Genomic DNA, 9,473 nt, shown 5'->3' with positions numbered 1-9,473 from the left:
TTGGGTATTAATACAAAAACTACCATTTCTTAAAATGTGTAAAAGATAAGTTAGAATTTTCATCATGTGTTTCTGGATGCTCAGAATTGAAACTGTAGGCCTATTTTTCTGTGGTGCTGATCTTTACTGAACTACAATGACATGCCAATTAATCTTCAGGTTAATTTAGGAAAAGTGCTGCCAATAATGAATACAGCGGGTGGTGGGTGGGATGGTTTAGTAGCCGAAACAAAACCAGTGCTTTTGAAAAGCCCACTCCAAAGTCCTCCATCCCTGTCTGCTTTAACTTTGCACCCGCACCGTGCATCAACCAAAAAAACAACATGCACGACTATGAAGCTGCAACAGCCTTCCTCGGGGAATGGGGACGTTTCCAGCAGCAGGTGTTTTATCTCCTCTGTCTGAGCATCATCCCGAACGGCTTCACCGGCATGTCCGTCGTGTTCGTCGCCGACACGCCGCCGCACCGCTGCCTGATTCCCGCGCACATCAACCTCACCGCTGCATGGAGGAACAGCAGCATCCCGCTGGAGGAGAGCCACAGCGGCGCGCCGGTGCCCAGCAAGTGCTCCAGATACAAGCTTATAGATGTGCTGAGATTCTCGGACAGGGGCTTGCTGCCAGGCGTTGATGTTAACCTGACTAATGTGCAAACAGAAAGCTGTTTGGATGGATGGGAGTATGATCAGAGCGTGTACATTTCTACCATCATTTCTGAGGTTTGTAGCCTAACTGCACCGCTCCTGATGTGAGAGGAGGCTGCAGCTGCTTCTGTGATGAGGGACAAGGAAATTATATTGCTATAATGCTGGTGAAATGACTGGGATCTATCTATCTATCTATCTATAGGCTATACATATGCTGTTTTGGATGTGACACTTTTTGTGTACTGTACTTGATCTACTCTGTTCTACATACTGCATGTCTGTGTGTGTGTGTGTGTGTGTGTGTGTGTGTGTGTGTGTGTGTGTGTGTGTCTGTGTCTGTGTGTCTGCGTGTGTGTGTGTGTGTGTGTGTGTGTGTGTGTGTGTGTTTTCACAGTGGGACCTGGTGTGTGATGACAGGTGGAAGAAACCGCTGACTTCTTCTCTCTTCTTCTGTGGTGTTCTCACTGGCTCGTTCATTTCAGGACAGCTCTCTGACAGGTCATGGACAAAAGATTAAGGCCATGCATGTGGTAATCTGTACACAAATGCCCTCTGTGACCTTCAACTCCATGTCCTCTTTCAGACCTCAACATAGCAACAGGTTTTGCACTGTCAATTAATTTAAATAAATTTTATTTTAATTCAAAGTAACATGATTTTTTTTCTTTTTTTCTAGCTTTTAGTGGATGTCAAAGTAGCATTTAAAGCTCAGTTTCACACCTTTAGGTAGTTAGTCTGACTGCGTCCTAAATGGAGAAAGAGATGCAACATGTGAAGTGTCAGCAGCATAAAATGTTTAAGGATTTCCAGCACGGCAGCCATGTTGTAGACCTAAATGTTCCACTTCTTTCACCAAGTAGTCGCTAACGCTGTCTGGTGCTGGGCAGGTAGTGCACAGTGAGCTGCTGCTTGAAACGGGTAAACCATACGATGTGTTAGGTTAGGTTGGTCGACCTTTCCATCGACACAGTATGCTTACTTTATGTGTCCTATTTCCAAAAATCGTTTTCAGGTATGGGAGAAAAATGGTGTTGTTTGTCACCATGGCGGTCCAGACAGTGTTCACATTCATCCAGGTCTTCTCTCCATCCTGGGCCATGTTCTGTGCCATATACTTTGTAGTCGGGTTGGGACAAATCTCCAATTATGTGGCTGCGTTTGTGTTAGGTACTTTTGTTCACTGCTACTTGTTGATTCTCAGATGTATTAAGTCGCTTGTTCACAATAATTCATTCATTCCTTGTGTTTTGAACCCCTCCCATTTCTCTTGTGCTAAGGGACGGAGATATTGGGCCCACATGTTCGGACGATTTTCTCCACCGCGGGTGTGTGTCTTTTCTTTGCTGTGGGCTACATGCTGCTGCCGCTGTTTGCCTACTTCATCAGAGACTGGAGGATGCTTCTCCTCGGCCTCACCCTGCCTGGCTTCCTCTATGTGCCTCTCTGGTGGTAGGTAGGTGTGTGTTTGCTCGTGTGTGTCTGGTTACATATTTGGTTGTCTATGATGTCAACTGTCTGCGTAACATTAATTCTGTCTTTGCAATGCTTTAGATTCAGGCAGGGACGTGCACAGGCATTTTTAGGGGCTGTTGCTCTAATGTAAAAAAGTGTTTCTGAGAAACTGAATGGATGTATGAAGAATACTGGATACAGTGTTGGAGGTGGGGCCCCGTTCATTCCTATGAATGCATGATGCCAAAAAAACTTGATTCCCACAGTATGAAAATACCCAGATCTTCCACATTATGGGGCCTATAGAGAAAGCGCATTGGACACTTTCTACAGCCAACCAGCTAACTTGAATGGGGATTAAACAATTAAATCTTTCGGCTCTTCTAGACTTTTGAAATGTTATCGGAGTGAATGGATCAAATCCTGATAGTGAAATGAGTCATGTTGCAGGGGTTTGACACTCAAAAAAATGTCCACTGACTTACAGACGTCCACTTCCCAATTTAAGTCTAGGAAAATGTCTCTTTGGGCCCCATGGCATCATGTGGTGGACCTGGATGTTGTAATTCCATGTTTGGCCACTATGCAAAATTTAGGGATGCACCGAATATTTGGTAACTGAATATATTCGGCCGAATATTGCAAAAAACACACATTCGGTATTCGGTGGAATAAGTGAAAAGCAAGGCCGAATAATAGCGGCGTGTTTTGATAAAGCAATCAAACAGCGTGCGGTGACGGACAGAGTAAAATGTCGGCAGTGTGGCGATATTTTACTCCGTCCGCCACAGCACTCGCATTTGCGACTAAAAATAGTTTTGTGCGGGCAAAATAAATCATTCAGAGTACAGATTTCAACCAGCAACAGAAACGAAAGGCAAATCCCGCCGGTTGTGGGTTGAACGGGGGTCACAGACACAGACAGGAATACGTATTCCTGTCAAATACGGCGGCCATAGTGCTCCGCGGTGCAAGATAAGGCTTACCGGCGACCGAGAAGTCCGGCTCCAATAATGTCCTCTTCTTGGCGTCATGACTGCCCAGAAGTACCTGGACAACCGAGCCGTGGCGGCACACAGGTATGTGGCGTGTCAGAGGAGAAACGAGCCGTTCACATTTCTCTCTTTGTGGCAGGTAACGGTCCACAAACCTCACCGCACTTTAGGGACTGTTCTTTACTTATGAAGGGACTGTTCTTAACTTGTCAGGGGAGGAGGGTGGCTGGTTGATTTTTATTTCATTTATTTATTTTATTTTGATCCCCCCTATGTTAATCACTTATTGATGCTGTTTTTGAAGTATGAATAAGTCAATAAGTAATTTATTCGATTGAAATATCAGTGATGTATTATAGAAAAGTGATTTATCTTTTTATAAATGACAAAAGGCACATCTGCCTCATTTTCTCTGTGGTATCCTGATACTACTCAGAACCATGATATTTTCACTGGTATCGTACCGTGGGTCCCAATTTTGGTACCGTGACAACACTAATCTGGAGGGGGTTCATCTGCAAAAACTAATGAAAAACTAAACAACGGTATTCGGTATTCGGTACTCGGTACTTGGTATTCGGCCAAGCGTTTAATTTTATTTGGCTTCGGCTTTGGCCACAAACTTTCATTTCGGTGCGTCCCTAGTAAAATTGGCTTCAGTTAGCTGCCTTCCTCATCTCTTTCTTCTTTTGCCGTCTTTCTTATGCATGTAGTCTGATGCCTATATATTAGCCAGTTAGCTAGCCAGCTAAGATTGTTTCATGTGACGCTGTCAGCATTATGTAACAAGCTGCATGTTGTTCGGAAGTGTATGTGGAGATTTTTATTCACATGGTATCCCACTGGTTATACCGTTTGTCATTAATCATTTCCACAAATTAAGACTCAGCCCTCTGGAGCCCACAACGGTTGGCAACAACAGAGTCACATGATCAAGGACATAGGGCAGCGCTTTATGTCACGTTCTGTCACGCTGTTTTTTTGTTTGTTTTTTGGTCTAACTCAAATAAATGTGGACCTATTGTATTTCTATTATTTAATTTCCTCGAGGGGCAACTTTGCCAAAGATGGTAAATGGGCTGGTGCTCAATTTTAGCAAGTCCTTGTGCATGTTCCTGGTTTCAAGCTGGTCAATCAATCAGTCGGTATCAGTCCTGCAATATAACTATAAACATGGACTTTTATAGAGCTCAAACAATAAGTCAATTAATCAGATAGCTGAAAGACAGAATCAGTTTATCAGATTCTGTTTTGAAAAGTGCTGGTTTAATAATATTTTAAGCAAAATTCAGTGATCACAGCTTCTTAAATAAAAACATTTTCAGGTCTTCTTTGATAGTGAAGTGAATATTTTTGGGGCTGTGGACCACTGGTCGAACAAAATACTTAAAAATGTACCACTGGAAACTTGTAATGGACATTTTTCACCACTTTTAAATTATTAAAAATATGTACAATTTATACAGTTGCATGTTGTAGTATAATCTGTACATTTTTTTCCACATAAATAAATATACTATGTCTTGCCAGGCTAATAAACACAACGGCATCAGCCTACACAAATCTATGAAGGCTTTACAGGTAGTATTATGTAGGTCTTTATGGAGGCACTCATTTCAGCCTTATGGGGACTCAAAATAGAGTGAAAAAGAAAACTACCTTTGCTCTTTTCCAGGGGACTGAACATTGGTTTCTCTCTCTTTTCCTCCTCGTGTAATGAGGCAGGTACATCCCAGAGTCTCCTCGGTGGCTGCTGTCTCAGGGAAGAGTAGAAGAGGCTGAGGCCATAATGAGAGATGCTGCTAAGAGGAACAAAATCGAGCCTCCGCCGGTCATCTTTAGTCCTTTGCAGGTGAGATAAAAAAGTGGCACATGCAAGTGAATTAACACCAAGGTCCTGGGATTTCCTGACTCCTGTAGTAATCAGATATAGCTGTATAAGGTAGTTAATACACAGGTTGTTGAAGTTATTGGGGAAAGGAGGGGATTAAATTGTTCTTTTCAGATAGCTTCCAGTGACTGTTTCTCAGAATATAGTTCATCATGGGATATTTGTATTTTACGCTATAAAAAACATTACATATTATTACTTGAACATATTTTTAGGGAGGAAAATATCCCTCTCTTTGTCATTATTTCTTTTGAATATGACTTAACATCTAAAGTTACTTGCCATTTCTTGAATTTGGGTCTGACTGCAGTTGCTTAAAGATGATTTCTGGCTGAGCAGATCTTTCAGCTTTCGGGCTAATGACAATACAAACAGAGCTCAACACACATCTGGACAAAATGAGCAAAAGCAAGTTTTTAGTACAGATGCTGGGTAATGTAGTGTTGATAATGTAAATGTGTGTACTTACAAGCTCAGGTTTATTTAGCTGTGTTGACAGGCTGAGGGAGAGTGATCATTAAAATTGTTAGAATTGTAGGAAATATAACATTAATTGTGCATTCATTTCAAATAATATTTTATACTAGAATAGTCAGAATTAAATTCAAGACAGCAGCAAACAACAATGATTTGGTATGCTTTTAAAGAAAACACAAGACTTCTTTGCACCTGTAACTCTTACACTGAAGCCATTAACCAGTTCACACCAGTCTTCCCTGCTAATACTGGGTTTCTTGCTGATCAGCTTTCTCTTGTCATGTTTTTAAGGTCCAGAGCACATTTTAGGGTTCATTGCTCAGTGTGGTGTAATCATTTACGGTTCACGAGTGAACACTAGTCTGGATGGCAGCTGACAAAGGCTTTGCCAACATTTACCCTCTATTACTAACAACAGTAATTTAGTGAACTATTCAGCCTTCAACTGCAAGACAGGCTTGTTTTTTATGATTGAAGGAAAACTCCCTCTAGAAAACACCACTGTGGTTAAATGACTCATTTATAACAAGCTCGTGTGTGCTGTAATCATAGTTATATTGCTGTTTGTGTAGATTTTATAAAGCTACAGGTTTGGTTCACCAGCAGCTTCAATTTTGCAATCATTTGCTCATGTATGTTGTGTGGAAATAATGAGTATTGAAACTTTAGGAATGTACTATTCCAATACAAAATTTCAAAAATCTGCTTGAATGTGAAGGAGGCACATTAATGCATGAATATTTTACAAAGACAATATGATAACACTGTTAACAGTAGCAGCACTGACAAAGGACTGAAAATGGGGATGGGATGAAGAGAAAATGTATAATGACTTGACTTTTTGAGGCAAATACTGATAACGATATTTGAAATTTAAAAAAATCTGAAAATCATATATCCTCTGAGGGCAATTTTAGACAATTTGTTAAGTACTATGCATACAAATATCATTTTTTAAGAACTGTGACCAAAGGTAGATACCAAGCAAGACATTTTAAACTGTAAAAATAAACCAGTGAACTCAGTGTTCCTCTGTTTCTAATTACTACAAGAATTTCTGCCCCCCTCAGTTTTTGTCACAAACTGAACTTTTGCCTCCTTTAATCCTGATCCTGACGTTGGGGTCCTATATGTGTGTACACGTGCACGTACATGTGTTCCCTCAGCAAGTGGCCATGCATTCACAAGCGTCTCTCTAATGAAATTATTTCTAGACTGATGGTTCTGCTTGCTAAGTGTTTGTTGTTCCATGGGCTCCGCCGCCCCACAGGTTGAACTTCAATGTGAGAAGAGGAAGGCCCACAACATCTGTGACCTGCTTCGTTCCCGAAACATCCGCTGGATCTCTGTCACGCTGTGGCTGGTCTGGTGAGTCCCTGCTGTCCCACCTGACCTCCACATTCAGTACAGTGACCCTGCATGCACAATACACACACACCGAAGTACACATGTGTAGACGTAGACTGAACACACGCTGGTACAAACACACATACATGCGCACACAGTTTCAGCCTGTTCATGCATCACCTCAACCACATGTCAGCCCATTTCACTAACAACAAATAATGACCTGTCAGGTGCTGTGAAGCCTGCAACTAAGATCCAGATCAGGTTTTATGTAACTGCACAGTATGCCTGTGTTCTTCCTGTGCTCACCTCCTCACTGAACCAGATGCAGTTTGATTTTTGCTTGATTGAGAAAAGTTAGTTTAGATTAGTTGTACAGGGGAAAATTCAGGAGCTAATCATAGCAGGTGGATAAACTCCAAGCTGCAGATAAATCTTTCTACAGTTTAAGGATTTTCCAAAAAACAAATCAGGATGCAAAAGCTTAATGTTGCCCTGATCCAATGTCTGTCATCACAACTCAGGGTTTTCACTCATTAAAAAAACTGATGCTTTTGGACAGAGCCAGACAGAAAGCAGTTGTTGCAGCTGTCATTTATATATGCTGTCACATTTCTCAATCTTACAAAACAAGCAGAAACAAGCTGTAAACACAACAATGACATGCTGTCATCTTTCAAGCTAATTCACGTTTAGCAATTATTTAGCAACATATGCATTTATTTAGAGTCGTGTTTCAGGCCACCTGATGAGTCCAATGTACCCACTGCTTTTAGCTCTGTTTTGCTCTCTACTAACTCCTCGGGGAAATATCTGGCTCCTCAGATGCTTAATTCTTCACTGTGTTCCACTGCAAGGGGCTAACTTTCTCTGCCATTTAGTACTAGGCAGTTGGTATATATTGTTTTTCTTTCTTCTTTCTTTTTAGAGCTGTTTACCTGGTAGACAAAGGATATATATAAAAAAAGAAATATGGCGCTGGGGGGAGGGAGTTAGTATTCTGAGAAAACATCAGAATTTCTGAGATTAGGGGGGTTTTTCCATAAATTTACAACTTTATTGTTCTCGGAGATTAAGTGGAGAATTAACAAGAAAAAAACCTTATAAAGTCATAATGCTGTGGGAAAAAATTCAGAAATTAGATTAGAGATTAAACAGATTTAAGTCACAATTTTTTTTTTGTGGGAAAAAAATAATCACACCACAGATGTCGCCACTTTCTACATATTACACCTGCAGTTGATGATCCAATCAAATGATTCTTTGCAATTGGATTTAGCAATAAGGAAGTACCTGTGGCTATAGCACAGAATCAAATTCAGGGCTTTATGCCAGGAATTCAGGTGACATAGTATAAAGAGCGACAAAGTCCGCGTATGGAGGAATAGTAATAAATGAATGGTTCAGGCATAGGACTTTCACCCAGGAGTTTGTGTCTTGTGTGAGTCAATAATGATTTATTATTTCTAGATATAGCTGACATATTACTTTAAGTTTTTAGGATGTGTAAGACTGCCGAATGCACACTGTGTACATAAACTATAGCAGAATAATCAAATAGGCTCATTCATGTTAATGTTAACGTGGCTAGGAATTCCGGGAACAATGTCGAGCTGATGGACAGGTAAGTTCTGGATGTTGGTACCAGGACCTCTTGATTGGACGTTCAAACAATGGTCATAAATGTCTAAATGTTTGCTGGGATTCCCTGTTTACCAGGAGCATAATGTGTGATGAGGTTGACTATGCCTTGCAAAGTGCGTGAGTGTTTTCTCACAGATTTGACACTTTATAACCACAGAGAAAATCCTGTTTTAAATTTATGACTTTGATCTTGGAAATTCTGAGTTTAGATTGATATTAATGCTTAATAATTATCCCCACAGGAACACCTTGACCATTGCTTATTTTGCTCTCTCCCTGAACACGGCGAACCTTCACGGCAACGCGTACTTCAACTGTTTCCTGTCGGCTGTGGTAGAGGTGCCTGCCTACATTTTGTCATGGGTTATGTTTCGCTGGTGTTCCAGACGACTGAGTCTTTTCTCAACCCTCTTCATGGGAGGACTGTTTCTACTCTTCATACAGCTCACACCAGCAAGTATGACAACCAGTGGACAATGCAGCCTTGATTTCTGCCATTCTCTTGTTTATTCTTTTATGTAAGGTCATGATATATCATTATACAGCATGTTCAGATGCAAAATTCTGTTGACTTGTGCACATGCAAGCATAGATATGCAGATATACCCTTTACCTTAAGAGGAGAATCTCAGTATTCATCTTATCAACCTCTAACAATTTAATTCTTTATCCCCTCTAGACCTGAATTCTCTCGCCGTAGCACTGGAGATGATGGGGAAGTTCGCAGTGACGACAGCATTTGCTATAGTGTACGCATACACAGCCGAACTCTACCCAACCGTAGTGAGGAATACAGCTGTGGGTACCTGCTCCATGGCCTCCAGAATAGGCAGCATCATTGCCCCATACTTTGTTTACTTAAGTAAGGATGCTCTTACCTCTGCTTACACTGCAGTGACTCCATGTCCTGTCACACACTTGCTAGGTGAAAAGGGCTGTGTATCTGAATTGACACTCTATTGTCACATGTGTGGAAGTGGATGGAAGCCTGTTTCTTTCCCCAGCTGGCAACTGGCTTCC

The 9,473-nt window shown here is 41.2% G+C and overlaps 1 protein-coding gene across 1 annotated transcript in view; it reads left to right on the top strand.

Annotated features, from left to right (window-relative positions):
• The first annotated feature begins 251 nt into the window (after window positions 1-251).
• LOC126388081 (solute carrier family 22 member 5-like) overlaps window positions 252-9,473 on the top strand; it is an 11,706-nt gene continuing 2,484 nt past the window's right edge. The window contains exons 1-8 of the mRNA XM_050040973.1: window positions 252-719; window positions 1,042-1,145; window positions 1,660-1,814; window positions 1,925-2,096; window positions 4,820-4,946; window positions 6,733-6,830; window positions 8,696-8,910; window positions 9,133-9,378. Of these exons, the coding sequence (XP_049896930.1) occupies window positions 324-719; window positions 1,042-1,145; window positions 1,660-1,814; window positions 1,925-2,096; window positions 4,820-4,946; window positions 6,733-6,830; window positions 8,696-8,910; window positions 9,133-9,378 (1,513 nt within the window). The 5' untranslated portion in view covers window positions 252-323. The remainder of the gene's footprint in view (window positions 720-1,041; window positions 1,146-1,659; window positions 1,815-1,924; window positions 2,097-4,819; window positions 4,947-6,732; window positions 6,831-8,695; window positions 8,911-9,132; window positions 9,379-9,473) is intronic.

Source organism: Epinephelus moara, chromosome 3 (assembly GCF_006386435.1).
Source record: "Epinephelus moara isolate mb chromosome 3, YSFRI_EMoa_1.0, whole genome shotgun sequence".
Lineage (NCBI taxonomy): Eukaryota > Metazoa > Chordata > Actinopteri > Perciformes > Serranidae > Epinephelus > Epinephelus moara.
This window is presented reverse-complemented; position numbering and strand designations above follow the sequence as displayed.